This window comes from Pseudopipra pipra, chromosome 2, assembly GCF_036250125.1.
Source record: "Pseudopipra pipra isolate bDixPip1 chromosome 2, bDixPip1.hap1, whole genome shotgun sequence".
Classification (NCBI taxonomy): Eukaryota; Metazoa; Chordata; class Aves; order Passeriformes; family Pipridae; genus Pseudopipra; species Pseudopipra pipra.
The window spans coordinates 104,994,960-105,011,986 of record NC_087550.1 but is presented as its reverse complement, the minus strand read 5'-3'; the positions used below and the strand labels follow the sequence as shown (position 1 = coordinate 105,011,986).

The window sequence follows — 17,027 nt, the reverse complement described above, 5'->3', positions numbered from 1 at the left end:
GCGTTCCAAAATTACTCTTTATCCTGGCCTCAGTCTGTGAGACTTTTTTTCCCCTCAAAAAGTTAAGTCTTCCCCCTTCTTGTTCCCAACTATCAAGCCTTCTGCTATCACTGTACTTAATGCAGATGTAAATACTTCTCCTTTGCAGTTAGCTGGAACTAATGTAAATCTACATTTTTTAGAAGTCACGTTCTTTCATTCTCTGACATTACTCTGGGGTGTGATTCAGAAAGATTAATAACTTCTTCCATGTGCCCATCCTGTTCATGCCCTTCTCCCTCTTCCTCAAACTTCTGTGCCAAAGCTTCCATCACTTTCCATGTCTGACTGACTTCTCCCAAGCCTGTCTTTTCTCTGTCACATGAGTCACACTGCCACCCAAAGCCAACTTGCCACTTTAGCAGAAAAACTAAAACTTACACTTACAAACCTCCAAATTCCTATCTACAGCACTCCACAGAAAATTAATGCTTCCTAGGCAAATATCACTGAAGCCTCAAGTGATTCTCTCCACTGCAAGTATCAGTGTGTGACTCCATACTAGAGAGTATCTTATCTGAGCATTTATTATATGAAAAATCACTGAATGTATTAATCTGAGACAGAAAAGATACTCAGTAAAAAGACCATGAAGTACCTTCATGTTTGTCATGTGAAAAGGAAAAAAGAGGTACAATGTTAAGCATCATACCCATCAATTCCATCATTTTAACACTGAATCCACAGTGGATTTAACAATTCAAACACACAAATAATAACAGCGTACCTTTATTTTAACATGTGCACTGCACTGATGCAGTAGATACAACGCCAGCAGTCTTCTCCTTGCACAAACTACTATCAATCAAGTAACTTCTAGGTGGAAGCAGCATTTAGTGCAAAGAATAATTAAGAAACCTCTAATGTTAACCGTATCTTGGGAACTGTTTGCATACATAGTGCAGCAATCCTAGCTATTTCCCAACTGGCCTTAAACATGGAAAACCCATCAGCTATAGCAGTTTGCATTTGAAAATTCTAATACAGACTTGTTTTTCTTTTAAAAAAATCTACACTACAGCAACAAATAAATAAGGACCGACAGTGTGTATATATTTGCTCAAAATCAATTCAGCAACTTAAAAAAATATAATGTTCAGTGTTTGCTGAATTGCTTTATACTGCATCTATCACTTCAAAAAAACTACATTTAAAAAAAGTTTAAAGAATAAAAATAATTCCTCCAACTCTCTCTTTTTTTTTTTTTAATTTAATCTGTTGAAAAGAAAAAGTTTGCAAGCACTGCTGCCTCTCACCTATTAATATGCAATTCAGGTCCCCTGGTCAATCTGGGAATTATTAGAGAACATCCCTGCACACCCAAGAGCTCTCTGTGCTCAGACAGCCCTGAGCAGTGATGCTAAAGGGAAGTACAAGCCTTGGTACAGCAAGCAGATCAAGTCATCTTCCAGTTCACAAGTTCCCTTGCTAAAAACCAAGCCACCTCCACTTGTTGTGACTGATTTGTACATCTGTCAGGCTCACCTGGGAACACAGACGCTGTAGGCTCTGTCCCAGTGAGTGCCCGTGTGCTTAATTTCACCTACATGAGCAATCACACTAAGAATCAATGGAGATATTCATGCTTGCAAACTTATGGATACACCTATCTGTTTACAGGACATCTGCACTCATTTGCAGCTATACAATATACTGATTGCAGTCCTGTATCATAAATGAAGGGTCACTACTAGGTTACAGGTAATACTATAAAGGTATTTTCTGGGATGCATACAACAGAGCTAAAACCCTCAGGAAAATGCACTTTTCTCCTTTTCAGAGGGAAGCTCTGCTCCTTGGGAGTATTTAGGGATGCATAAGCTGTAGGCCATGGAAGAACTATGCCCCATGTATAATGGAAAATTAACTGCAATAATTTAAAACAGCAAGACTGAAGAATGTTTCTATGGGCACTCCCAACTGAAAATATTTTAACAATTACACACCAATCATAGACCAAACAAAGAGCAAATTTTTGCAAGTTTTCTGGTATCAATCTGGAATTCTACAGAAGCTACTTGGATTCCATGAACAGTTTATATATCTGGGATGCAATAAAATTTTTCTCTATGTATGGTTTAAGAATACAGATTAAGGATAGCTTTTTTTTTTTGTATTCATTAACAGTATCTTGGGAGGGCAAATCAACTCTCTTCAATAAAACTAAGAAAATGCTGAAACTAGGTATTGAATGGAAAAAAATCATTATTTTTCAGGATTAGAGTGTTTAGGGAAATAGTGCAGTTTTTATTCTATCCTGGAAAAATACAGAAATGCACAGAATGGTTATATCCTTCCTATCTATTTTCAAGTGGGATTTTTAAACGCTGAAAGAAATGTTTTAGTCGATACATAGCAAATTCTTACAAAAATATAACTTTAGACAACATGAGAAACTGCTTAAGAAAAATGCTTTGTCTTTCGGAGGAACTACAATGCAATCTTAGCTTCCACTGATTTTTATACTGAAAGTGAATCTAATTCATTAAGAGCCTTGCACAACATGGTCAATCTGTGGCAATATGACTACGACTTCCCCTACTGAAGCCTCAAAACATTCAATACAGGGGCACATGAAGATGGGTCACATCCACATTTCTTCACCCTCTAAAGCAACCTTTGCTTCAGAAATCTAATGCTTCCCATAAGGCTGGGGAGAGTGAGAGAACCTCACTGCTTCTTGCCTTGTTGTGGGATGGAAAACCAGCTTTGATCCTCATGCTTAAACAGTTCAAAGTGCCTCTATAACTCATTGTTTAATCCATATCAGAATCCAAATAATCAATATGGCAGCAGCCAAAGAATTCCAGGAGGTGAAAGGTCAAAGATTCTTCTCCTGCAGCAGAGATTATGATGAATGAAACTAGAGTAAATAAACGAAATTTTTAAAACTGGCTTTCTTCCCTTTGCAATAAAGGATTTGGAGTATTCTCTTAGAAGATTTTTTCTTTTTAGTTATGCCCTTCTCTGTATGGAAGCACTGCATTGTTCATTAAAAAAAACTAAACAAAAACCAAAACCAAACAAAAACCCTCTCCAACCTTGAAAAGCACCACAGATGAAAAATCTGTTGGAAAAACAAAAACAAACTCCATGGACCACCCTTCAGGGATGAAATGCTAAAGATGTCTTTTTTAATCAATCAGTTTGTGAAGATCTACAAAAAAATAAAAAGGATCACATTCTAAAGGTTCAGTGCAGTCAGCAGCTATATAGTTTTGCTGCTTATTCATCTTTAAGTTGACTTTCAAAAATAACACCCTAGCTCGTCAAAATATACATTTTCCATTTGCTTTTAAATTAAAATAATAATAAAAAAACATTTAAAGAATTCACAATCAATAGCATGACTAAGTTTCAGGATCATCTACAGCATATAATTTAAAGGTTCAAGATGCCAATATGCAGCATGTGGTAGGCCTATACGCTCCATGCAGCATGTACATTTAGGATAATCTCAATCTTGATCTTCAGATGTCAGTTTGCTTCTTCCAAATAGTGTAGAATACCCATCTGGGGAAAATAAGGAGTTAAGGGAAAAAAAAAAGTCAAAGTTTGTAGTGCACAGTTAAAATGGAAATAGTTCTTTTTACTTAATATTTCAATTCTGAAAACCTCTGGTAGATCATAGAGTAGGTAAAACACTCAAAATTGAACTCTCCCTGGATTCTCTTTCTGACCAGCAGTTCAAGGATGCCTACTTCAAGGCATGTTGCTTTAAGGTCTGGCAGTTGTAAAGACAAAAATAACCTGTTTTGCTGAAGCTGTAAGGGCAGGTATCTTTATATCCTCCTTCATGCTCTTTTGTCTTGAAAATGTAAGGTCAAATTTGAGTTTCACAGGAAAGTTGACAATAATGAGAAGCAGGAGGAGCTTGTTATAGTCAGTAAGGAGTTCAGAGCAGCAGGCTCCAGCATTAAACAGTACCGAGAGCCAGAGAAGGGAGGCAAAATGAACACACAGAAGAAAGGCTGGGACAGTATCACATGCTTAATGTATTATGAATATGCAGAATCCTGGAAGGATGCCTCCTGTCAAGAGAGACAACCACAGCAGGCATTACCCTTCAGAAACATTTCCAGGGCGATCACACGATAGCAGTAAACACTCAAGTCAAATGCAGCCAGCAGATCAAAATGTACCACTTGAGCTAACGGCTTGAAGTTTAAACTTTTAGCTTGCCTGCCACTCACAAACCGAAGAAATTCTGAAGGACTATTTTTAGGAATGACAGGTTGCCAAGAAATATGTATACTCTGCCACTTGGAATGTTTTTTTCAGTAACACTAATTAGTAATGATTGTTAGGAATCACTATCCTCCCCCCTTTCCAGCCTTAAAAATCACGTCTCAGCTGTATGTTCAAGAATAGATCTATCAGCCAATATTTAAAGATCTGGATCATGGTCATCTGTATGAAGACTCTTATTTTTGTAAAAGAAAAAAGAAAGGAAGAAGATATAGCCTTGTCAGAACTCCCTGGTAGCATTACCTTTATCATACAGTTTATCCTACATCACATAAACTTGGAAACACTCAAAAACATTAACCAAAACACAGCCTGATCTTGAAAGGTGCTGATCATTTCCTCCGCTGTGAATTTATGGCATCTTTAGAAAACAATTCCTGCAATTACCCTCAAAATAAAACTGCAGTAGTTCATTTGCTATGAAAAAAACATTAATAGTGATTTTAAACTAGAACTCCTTCTTGTGCTTGAGTTCATTACCTCCAAGCAATCTAGACTTGCTTGATTTATTAATACACAGTCTCTGGTTTCTTTCGCTCTTTAAGGATACAATTCCATGTAGGAGGGAACGCACACTGTTTCTTTTGAGAACTCCACAGGACAATAAAGCCTGCTAAGCTGTTCTTCATACAGAGTCAAGGCATCAGTCAGATTTATACAGTTTCCCTGAAGAAAAAAAAAGAAAAGTCCCAGTCAAAATCAAAGCAAAATTTCAGCTGAACATATACATTTTGACATTACTGCAAGGCTCCCACATACTTCAGAACCAGATACATGCTGTTCTTAATATTTAATATTTACAAAGCAAATACTGAACAGCTTGTCTTCATTCTGCCTACAGCAAACAATAATTTGTATCTTTTCAAGAAAGAGAAAGTATGGAGAGATTATCTATATCCTCATTAGCAGAAGCAACCCTTATATTAGGGCTTTCAGTTAAAACAGACCACCATGTGGTGTTTACCTATAACGTCTACTCAGTAATCATTTTCTTTATGATTGCTTAAGTATATTAGTAAACAGTATTACAACATCCAGATTTTCTCAATTATTTAACATTGCCTAGATCTTACAATGTTTAAATGCACTATTAAAAAAAACAGCCTATTCATTTTAAACACAGCAATATAACAAAATAGATCAGATTATATAGAAGTTCTCGCCTGGCTTCGGGGTACATTGTCTTAAGTTTCTGCATATTGTGCTTCTGAAAAGGAAGTGATTCTTATGATACTTTTTTTTCCACTTAGATCCATGACTTAATTCGTCTACGCATATTAGTAGTATCCTTTTCTGAACAAAATAAAAATCAATGCTTTGACAATTTTCTTCTTACAGTGGAACTATGAAATACCAATCACAAACACATCTCAAGGATTACAAAGCGTGAGGAATTTAAAAACAAAAAACCCCAAACAAATGAAAAAGCCACACCCGAAACAACTCCTAATTGCAAGCACTACCTTGTCCCAAGTTAAGTATTATTATCAAGCAGAAGTTCCTGCAGCATATATGTGGGATGCCCATATAGAGAAAGCTCTAGTTAGAAGAGTGAATTCTCCATATCTATAATGGGTTTGAAGATTTAGTGATAAAAGTGAGCTCACAGAACACCAGACTGAACAAACACCAACCACCCAAAGCAATAAAAGTTAATTGTGTAAGTTGAATAAATACAAAATCTTTATCAAGTTTTCTTGCCTCTCTTACCTATATAACTGAGTAGACTAGTAAATACTTTATGATCTTAAATACAATTACCTTAAGAGTGCGGTCAATGCAAGTTATTTGGATGCTAATTTAAAACCAAGCAAAGTTGAATGTGGTCACCACTGCATGGTCTACAAACTACCCAGCTTTTGTTTTCCACTTCTAGTGGAGGAACATTTACCACAGAAGATAAAAAGGAGAACAAAAAGGAAACCTTCATGCTAATGAATACACTATAATCTTGTCCCTTCCTGCTCTTCAATAACGTGTGAAACCTGAACCTGAGTGTAAAAGAATGCAGATGGTTCAATTAAAAAAAGAGCTAAATCTAGTAAAAAACTCTAGCTCCCTTACAGTCACAGCTTATTCAATGTTTTAAGACCTCTAATTTGAAACAAAGGTCAAGTTCTATGGGACCCCAGGAACCAAAGACTTATTCAATGCTTCGAAAATGTCTGCACTACTTATGTTTCACACATGTAATTCTCTGCTAGCACACTATGAAACTTTTAAAACCAAGAGAACAGTCTTTAAGAAAGACTCATTTTCTGTTTCCTGCTTTTTGGTGCTCTCGGATTTTTAAAAACAGCCTTAAAATAATTACACACACACAGATGTGTGTAAGGAAGGAAGCGAGGAACTAAAATGCGTTTGACCAACATATACTATCTGCACTCTTTAAAACAACAGTTAACAGGCAGAGGCCAAAAAAGCAGAGATCTTATTTGAAATCAGGATGTCTAAACAGCTCCATCTACATTGCTTTTTCCTTGTAACAACATCAGATGATAACTAGAATCGAACTGTAAAATGCACATTCTGTCTTTGGGTTTTATACTATTTTTCCTACTTTTTATTAGTAGGATTTTTTCACAATGTATTTAAAATATTTCTATTTCCAGAGGAAGTGAAAAGAGATTTCATCCTACAAATCTTCCTCTGATTTTTTCACATCCTGCTCAATGTATTTTTTGCACTGTGCACAATTTTTCACAAGTTGAAAAGAAAACCTCAACTTAAAAAATCTTAACACAGCATCTCCACAACACTCTCAGGCACATGGTGTGATTCTTGGGGCTGTCCTGTGCAGGGCCAGGAGCTAGACCTCAATGATTACTGTGGGTCCCTTTCATCTAGTGATATCCTATGATTGTATTTTATTCTATGAGCTTTTGAAAATCATAATTTTGAAAGCCCTTTTTCAAAATAACTTGCATAAAACATGTTTGATTATAATTTTGATCATATTGCACAAAGAAACATGTACTTTTTTATTTGGTAAAGGAAGATGACACTTTATATTGAATTTTTCGTATTTGGGTTTGGGCACCAGAAAACAAATGAGGTTTGTAAAAAAGTAAGAGACTAACACTAACTGAGCACAACAATGAACAGACTGCTGTATTACTTGTTTAGTAACTTGTTATTATCCGGGGATTGTGGCAGTTTTTTTGGTTCAGCCGCCCTTTACCAAACATATAATTTTGTTTCACCATCAGACTGAACGCAAAAGAAAACTAAAAAACAACCTGCGTGTAATTTGAGTTATAAATAGAAAACACTGCTAGGTAATTTCTGGAGCATACCAACATTATGTAGTAAATTGAATAGGATACACAATGATAGAAAAGTATCCACAGTTTCCCAGCCTGTTACTTCAATATTTCATTATTTCTCCCTTCTCTAGAAGGAGACGAATCACTGCAGACACCATGGAAAACAAATTACAAGAACAATGAACATGCCAATAAGCAATTTTTACTTTTCAAACTCACAACTCCCCAGTGTCCAAATCAAGATCTTGCCTAAAGGCTCAGACAACCCACCTGGCTGTTCTATTAACCTCTTTCTTCTAGAGACACACCAGGGGATTTTATAGTTCTGCACAGTTACAATTTTTTACAATTACCTGGCTTTACTCAACACAAAGTTAAGAATTCCAAAAAGTCTTCTTGTATCACTAAAATGACACAGGGAACCAAGCTCAGAATGTAACACAAGGATCAGTCTAATAACCTGTTTCATTTTAACTCCCCCCACCTAATGAAGAGTTATGTGGTACAGCAGTACATCATTTGTTCTGAACAGACACCATCATGGCTAGGCTTCGCGAACGAAGATTTGGGACAGACACTATATACTCAAACTATAACTAAAACTGAGCATTGCTTAATAAGGTTTAAAGCTGATGACTCACCAATTACACTTTTTCAAAGAAATAAGCAAAATCACTTTTTCTCCCACACTGTTCAGTCCATTTTCAATATATATAAAAACCCTACCAAACTCCTCTGCCTGCCCCCTCTTAATCTGTGTTCCATGTCAAACAATTTGACAGGTAAGAACTGGGGGAATGCTGAAATTTTTTTTACCCCTTAAGAAGCATCTCTCTGACATGAAAGTATTTGAGGTAGTTTTAAACTTTGAGATTATTTATAAAACCTGCTTAAGACTGATGACTCCCGAACAGTTTCACAGCCTGAGTTTGCTCAGCGCTTGCACACACTTCAACAGTTCATGCCTGTCCCCCAACACCAACTTTTTCTGGGCTCTCCTAAGGCACACATTCTATAGTTCCATGGGTTTAGTTCTGAGGTTTCTTACAGCACAATGCATAACAAATTTATGCTTTGTTAGTTCTGGAAAGACAATAAAAAACATTCCTTAAAATAAGTAGCAAAAAAAAGAATTTGTTTAAATTAACACTATTAAGTTCCAGTTAACTTTGGCCACGTATAAAGGTGATGTGCCCATTAACTGGTTACAAGCTGAACTTAGGCCACTATGCTTCCTCCAACCCTTAGAAAGTAAACCAGGAACTTGAAAGTAGGTGGAAGGGTCCCTTTGCCATACTTGCCAAAGCAGGGGAAAGGGTCCATTTTACTTACTCGCCCATTTCTTCCATGTCTTACACTACACATCATTGCTACTGGACACCTTTGTCTGTGACCATATACCAGAGAAGTTTCATTTTTGTTTTTAATTTAACACGGGGTTCTGTTTTGTAATGACATGCCAAAACTGAACATGGCCAAGGTTGGGTTTTATCCTTCCTCACTTCAGAGTGACTAAAAAGCAGTGAGACACACAGAGCATGAAACGCCCAGCATCAAAGCTAGGCTTGAGTTTTGGTTGACAGGCATGGCTTTTACGGAGATACAGGATGCAAACCTGACTGAAGGTACCTCCACTGGCCAAAAAAATCAATTATTAAAACTGTACTCTCAGTAACATAAGGAAATGAAATGTCTGTGCCTTTAAGTCTCTCAAACTGCCAAGAAATCACAGAGGCTCACACAGGGACATACATCCATTCTCCCAGCCTTCTTTCACGTTGCAGTCAAGAAAAACCTTCCTCCCTCACTGGAAGTGCTAATTAGAAAACCCACGCAGCAGTCAAAAAAAGGAGTCTAACTATGGAGTAACATGATGGTGGTCTGGACATTCAGAGGGCAGGGCCACACTGTATTAAAGAGTGGCCAGGAAGAGACGTCTTGGTGAAAGGCCACATGTGCGCGTGGGAGACACATGATCCCTTGAACCAGGGGTTAGTGCTGTTTACTGGAACACAAACCCATGAGTGGTCTGAGTTTCTATCCTGCCTGGGCTGCATGACCCAGATCAGGAAGGAGCAAATTCCTGTTCAGAGGTATTTTTAAAGGTTCCACTTCATAAACAGGTTGAAAATTATAGCCTTCTCAACCTCAAAGGATTAGATCAACAGAACAAAAAATCAGCACAGAAAAAGGCATTTTCTTAGCTGCACATAATCCCCTGACACTCAGAGACAACCTTACAATCAGTCTCTGCATCTTACAGAGCATGGGTTCACAGCTGTTGGGACAATCTTCACATCGTACGGGGAAGGCACAAGACAGTGATGGTTGAGGGAAAAAAAAAAGCCACAAACATATCATGCTGGTATCTACAAGTATACATTCTCACTTGAAAGAAATCACTTGGGCAACCAAAAAATCACATTGGATTTTAGAAGGTCCAGTACTGTAAAAACACTTAACGTGTTCAGAAAGAAGTCACTAGGAAGGTGTATGAGATGAAACTGGACCTCAGGATACACCAAGTTCTCACACCCTCACCAACTCCCACTTCACTGTGATGGTTGGGAACCTGCACCTGTAACTGGCTCCCCTTGGAGAAGGCAACACTAAACACCTCACAGACACACACCCACATTATATCATTAAACATTTCAAAAGGAGAAGTAAGAAAGGAAATAGAGCACCCCATATGACCCTTGAACCCCAGAGTAGGGGGATTATGTTTAACAGTAAGTTCTCACAAACAAGCTTTAGGTCTTAAACCTACAGACAGGACTACAAGTTCTGCAGGCTAAAAGCCATAAAGCTCATCTCTCTCTCTGCCCAGGTCCTATGGACTGCAACACTCAATATGGGTGGCGCAGCTAAAAAAACAAAGACATGCAAAGCAAGGCTGCTCTTCATACAAGTAAGGTTTTTTTCCAAGTGTGATTACTATTTGTGGAGCCATAGAGCAAATATGGAGGCATTTTTTCCCAAATATACTTAATCACAGACTTAAAAGCAGCAGAATGACATCCATTAACTGTCCTTTGATATCTTTTCAGAGCTCAAAGAAGGAAAAAGTCCCTCCTGCATCCTAAAATTGGCCACATATGTTCTTTTATCCCCTAGGAATATGAATAAATAGCCTGAAAAACCACGATTTCTCTGTAAGTGTTAATACGCTGCCAGGCAATACTGGTTACCTGCCTCCACCTACTGGTGAAAGGATATTCTGCACTAGCATTTGGAGACCACTTTGAGCATCACCAAGGAGGGTATCCCCAAGGGAATAAACAGGTGTGTTAGAGTAGCATGCCAAAAAAAATAATTCTTTTTTATGATCTCAGATAAATTATATCTATCTAGAGTTAGACAGCTCTAGATTATGGCAGCTAACAGTTTATGTGTGGACCAGAACATTTCCTAAAACTTGTGCAGAGCTCAATGAAGAGGTGATGAGCATTTCCATTTATTTTTCCCAGCAGTGGCATTTAGACAGTCAGGCAGCAATAGAGTATGTGAAAAGTTGGCATTCTGTGAACACAATTCCACTTTTGGGTAAAGTATTTCTTGAGCACCGAAATAAATTACATCCTAACCAGATGCACACAGTTCTGCTCAAGGTGCAACTACCAGAGGACAGGCTACAAACTACAAAGGAAATTTCCAATGTTAATACAACATAATGCTAAGGCAGAAGAAGCAACTATAGTTACTGGCCAGCAACCAACACGACAATGACCCTTTTGCTGCATCTTTTCTATGAGACATTTCCTCATTGTAGCAAAGATGAGGCTCTAACAAATAAGTGGACATTTAACAGTGATATTTAACATTTTTTGTTTTAGAGGACCAAAACACACTTCAAGACAGGCCTGGGGGGCACACAGAGTCCTGTACTTTAAAAACACAACTGCCTTAAAAGGCATGTGATTCCTTCAGCAAGGCCTGCTACATAAGGTAAGCATCCTGGAAGTAGCTAGTCAGAAAAGTAACTTACATTTCCAATGTTAATACACAGAGCTAAAAACCCCTGGCATTTAACAGCAAACACAGCCGAGCATTCAAAATCATTTATGAGTTCCCAGTGTGTGACTAAGCTGCCAAAGTTGGTAGTGGTCATGTTTGAACTTCTCTCCACAGTCTAATGCAATCCTTTAAGTAGCCAGCTTCAATTAGTTTAATTCAAAACCTAATTTAAATTTAAAGTTATAGACAGCTGATTTTATTTAAAGCACCCCAATAGACTGCTCATCCTATAACCAGACTACTGAATCTTCTGAGGGTGTGGTAGGTTGACCCTGGCTGGACACCAGGTCTCCACCCAAGCCGCTTCGTCACTCCTCTCCTCAGCTGGACAAGGAAGAGAAAATAAGGAAGGTGCAAGTCTAGTGAGTCAAGATAAGGACAGGGAGAGATCACTCACCAGTTACCATCACAGGCAAAACAGATTCAATTTTGGTAATAAATTCAATTAATTTCCTCACCAAATCAGAGTGGGATAACAAGAAATAAAACCCAATCTTAAAAATACCTTCCCCTACCCCCTCTCTTCTTCCTGGGCTTTAATTTACTCACAAATTCACTACCTTCTCCTCCCTGCTGCACTGTTGGGGATGAGGAATGGGGATTGTGGTCAGTTCATCCCATGTTTCTGCCACTCCTTCCTCCTCACACTCTTCCCCTGCTCCAGCGTGGTGTCCCTCCCACAGGAGGCACTCCTCCACAAACTTCTCCAACATGAGTCCTTCCTACAGGCTGCAGTTTTTACAAACTGCTCCAGTGTGAGTCCTTCCACAGGGTGCAGTCCTTTAGAACAGGCTGTTCCAGCATGGGCACCCTGCAGGGTCACAGGTCCTGCCAGGAAACCTGCTCCAGCCTGGGCTTCCCACGGGGTCACAGCCTCCCTCAGGCATCCACCATGGAGTCCTCCAGTGGCTGCAAGTGGATCTCTGCTCCACTGTGGAGCTCCATGAGACAGCCTGCCTCACCATGGTCTTCATCATGGCCTGCGGGGGAATCTCTGCACCAGCAGCTGGAGCACCTCCTCCTCCTTCTTCTGCACTGTCTGCAGGGCTGTTTCTCTCACATATTCTCCCTTCTCTCTCTGGCTACAACTGCTGATGTGCAGCAACTTTTTCCCCGTCAGAAATCTGTTATCCCAGGGGTGCTACCGCTGTCACTGATTGGCTTGTTCTTGGCCAGCAGTGGGTCTGTGTCCTGGAGCCAGCTGGCACTGGCTCTGTAGGACATGGGAGAAGCTTTAAGCAGCTTCTCACAGAAGCCACCCCTGTAGCCCCTCTCACACACACACACACCCACTACCAAAACCTGGCCATGCAAGCCCACTACACAGCCTTATTCAATTTTTACAGTGGATTGTTTTGTTTTCTCAGGCCCAACTGGGAAGAGGCTACAAGGACCATCAAATGAGCCGCATAGTGTATCAGCAGATGTATCAAAAGCTCTGATAGCTGTCTGCCCCAGTATTAATTCTCCTTTTTCAACACCCTCAGGAAGACCAAGTTTCCAGAGTACACTGTTTCTATATCCCAGTCTTTTCACTGGCTACCAGTTACCCACAAATCCAAATTCACACCACTTCCACTTTAATATTGTTTCTTTCCCAGCCTGCCATGGATGCTTTGTTGTTTGGGACCATGAAACATAACACTGCAGTTTCATAACAGCTTAAACCCACCAGGGCTGGTTCAGTACTGCTGTCCATCCTTTCTGTGCAAGCAGAGATGCTGAAGAGCTGACTTATCTCCTTCCACCAGGACAGGACAGGCAGCAGGGCTGCACCGGTCTCAACCTCCATTGGTTTCAGCTGGCACAAAACAACCCCCCTGTATTTCTGCTGCAGCACAGCCATCGCTCCAGCTTTCAGCACAAGCTTCTTCTCAGAGTCCTTCAAAGTCTGACAAAACCTGTCCACAGATATACATTTATATACATTCTAATACAGCCAGCTAGTCTCACTGTGTATGTTACAACTACAATGACTGCAACATAACAGTTTGCTCAGTCCAAAAGATGCAGTGTCCTTTCGATATTAAAGTCTGTCATAAATATTTCCACTATTTAGAGGAAGAAAAGCCATTAAGATTTACAGAGTGATATTTCATCTTATATTTCAACCACAAGATAATTTCTCTTACCTTTACAACCAGAGCATTTTAAAATAAAGCAGCACATCCGAACTGCCAAAAGCTTTATCCTACAAGTTTTGCATTTCTTTATAAACCTGCACAGTTTTACAGTAAACCAGTTCCTTTACACACCTCAGAAACTCTATGGTGACAGGAATAGAGCTCAAATACATAATTTCAGCTGAGCTATTTCAGACCTTAACAAGATTTTTCCAAAATGCAGTACTCAGATGCTCCACACATCAGAAAACTAGTTAAGGTATGAGCATGACTAAAGAAATAAAGCTTCAGAGACTTAGACTTCACTCAACCATCTCCTGGCTCCTGTCACATTCTTGTACAATTGCACACTCCTTTGTGGCATTCCAAATTCAGGGTTACATAAAGTATCTTCAGTTGAAAGCTAATCCACAATTGTATTATCTAGATGTTATCTATGAGGTAATACTGTTACACTGTGGCAAGTATACAAATTGTGAATTATTTCCTTTTAAATAGAGCTGCACTTAAAATTTCATACACAAGGACAAAACCTAAATTATGACTACATAAAATACTTCACAAAATGCCAAATATTCAAACAAACTTATTCAAATGTTCAAAATGTGTTTTGCAGAGGCCAAACCAATGAGTTGTGTTAGGAGTGGAGAACAAGTAAAAAGAGTATTTACTCCCAAATGACTAATTTTCTTGTCCCATTGCACCTACCTCAAATTTTTACACCTTAATGGATGACGAATTTTCATGTCTTACACTCTACAATTGGAGACATTAGCTTAAAAACCATATATCTGTTTCTAAAGTATATCTGCTCTGTTTTTCCAAAATCTGCTTACAGTTACAATATTCTGTAATATGTCTTGCTGATTCTTAAAATTATGCTTTTAAACTCAAGACAAAAGTGCTACAGATTCAGCTGAAATAATGAAAAAAGATAAGTCAGTTAGCAAAGCCTAAATTAAAGTCATTAAAAGGAGAAAAAAACCAGCTTGTAGTAGATTTTTAGTTTTTTCCTCTTTTTTTAACTGAAAAATGCAGCACATATACAACTGCAATAGATACAAAGCAATACTTTGTTACATCCAGATATGATACCTGTGTGAAGTATTTTCCATCTTGTTTCAGAACTTTCATTGAGAGGTCAAGAATCAACCGCAGAAATTCCCATGTGGAATCTGCATATAGAGAATGATTGAAAACCAGAAGAACACATTACTGGCTTGTTAACACATTTACTACATATTCAAGACTTGCAAAAAAGCCACTGTTTGAAAAGGAGCTGTTCTATACCTTAAAAAAGTAAAATAAAATAAAACATTAAAAAAAATAAAAGCCTGGTAAAAAAACCCAAACACAAACCATATGCAATGGCAGTGATGGTGGAAGTACTGCTACTTTTCTTCACAGTAATTTTCCAGAAATGTCCAAGAAATTATAAAGTGAAGAAAATTTACTGGAGTAGGAACTCCTAATACTTTCTAATGAATATTTTCTAATGAACTACATGATTTCATTTTATTCTGGAATAAGAGCACAAATTAAAAGAGTCCTAGGCACTTGCTAGTCTTTTCTAACATTCAAGAAAAACTCAAAAAAGAACAGATGTGTTACTATCATTCTTTCCCTCTCAGATTTCCTATTAAAAAGGAAAATGTTGAAAGTTCCCAGAAGTTTAAGAAAATAAATTAGAAGATTTACCTTCTTCTGGAGATGTGGAGATTGGAACAGCTGTCAGATCATTAATTACATAATCAAACATTCTCCCTTCTTTGGCATACCTCTTCAGTACGGGAATACAGTCTTCAATTAGAACCTGTAAGAACGAAATATTTTAGGTAGTCCTCAAAATACCCTAAAAGTGAACACATGTGGATTCACAGAAATTTAGAGGTGAAAAGCACAAAATTAAATACATGTTTAATTTTATGCTCCATTTTAAACTTTTTACATCATATAGAAGGAAGAAGGTGCTATAAGAATTATACTACTGACAACACAGGCACTCTAGGACTGAACATCCTAGCTCTGTCACTGACTGCTGGGTGACCACTGTTCCTCCTACCACACAGTAACAGCAGTTAGTTGTTAGTCCCAACAAACAGTTAAAATAAGGTATTTGTATGAAAGGCCACTGACTCGAGAAGACTACTATGTGACTTCTCCGTTAATTTTTCGTGCCTTTTTTTTTTAGCTCACTCCTGCAAGTTAATATCTGTGAGAGCATTTAAGGAACAGTAATGAAAACAGAAAGAAAACATCAGATTATACAGGGGCTAGTTTTTAAGTTCTGTTAGATCCAGCACATAAAGACCTTAACTGCAGGAACGCATGATGTTTGTTGGCAGATTTTATTATTATTTTTAATGTAATAGCAGAGAGAGATTTTGCATGCAAATTAAAAACAATTGTTAATTGTGTATTATAAATGCAGATGTTTTCAAGAGTATAGGTCAACTAACTTAAATACACATTTCTTCTATCTTTTTCATTATATAAGGAATGATGTTTAAAACTACATTTGTACAGATATTTCCTCTTTACTTGTAAGCTATGGTAACAAACATTCTGCTGTTTCACATTCCTTAGAAGTTATTTATGTGATTAAATTCAGAAGTCTGAAAATGGAGAGTTAAAATATTTTGATGCTAATATATATTTCCAACACAAATCCCAGCTGTTAAAATTTGAAAGTGTCATAAAAAAGGAAAAAATGCTTCCTAAATTTAAGAAAAGTCAGAAAACTTGTACCCAAAACTTTGCCATAGCAGTCTTCCAGGCTACGTATAAGTGCATTTGAAATATTACTCCTACTGAAAGAAAAGCAAAGCATTACCTGGTAGCACTCTCCTTTCAGATTGTCTAAGACATCTCCGCATGTTTTACGCATGTACTTTTTACACCCGTCAATCACCATTTGGTCAATGTTTGAAGCTTGTTAAGGCATGGTACATTCAAGAAATAACAGAGGCAACACTTTCTATTTCTTCAGAAACGAATTCTCAAGAAGGTGCCATTCACAAAGGAATAATAAGATGTGTCTATTGGCATACATATTGCAATAGCCAACCTTACGGATTGCCCTCCGGATTCAGTTAGAGGTTTAGGAATGGCTTATTCTTGGTTTCAATCAGTATTGATACCTTAGGTTATCATTACTGTGAAAGCCTGAAATATGAACTGTAAGACTGTAAAACACCCATAAAGTTAAACTAGGTTAAGACTTTAACCTACAATTATTTAAAATTGTTATTAAAACAATTATTTTCAGTTTTAGAAAAGGGATCCCAAAACCCAGGGTGATCAGTATTTCATACAGCTAACAGTAGTTTGCATT

The 17,027-nt window shown here is 37.9% G+C and overlaps 1 protein-coding gene across 1 annotated transcript in view; it reads right to left on the bottom strand.

Annotated features, from left to right (window-relative positions):
* Window positions 1-752: 752 nt before the first annotated feature.
* SMS (spermine synthase) overlaps window positions 753-17,027 on the bottom strand; it is a 47,892-nt gene continuing 31,617 nt past the window's right edge. Inside the window, exons 7-11 of the mRNA XM_064646763.1 lie at window positions 16,527-16,616; window positions 15,392-15,506; window positions 14,789-14,868; window positions 4,838-4,953; window positions 753-3,552 (exon numbers count right to left, since the gene is read on the bottom strand). Of these exons, the coding sequence (XP_064502833.1) occupies window positions 3,510-3,552; window positions 4,838-4,953; window positions 14,789-14,868; window positions 15,392-15,506; window positions 16,527-16,616 (444 nt within the window). The 3' untranslated portion in view covers window positions 753-3,509. The remainder of the gene's footprint in view (window positions 3,553-4,837; window positions 4,954-14,788; window positions 14,869-15,391; window positions 15,507-16,526; window positions 16,617-17,027) is intronic.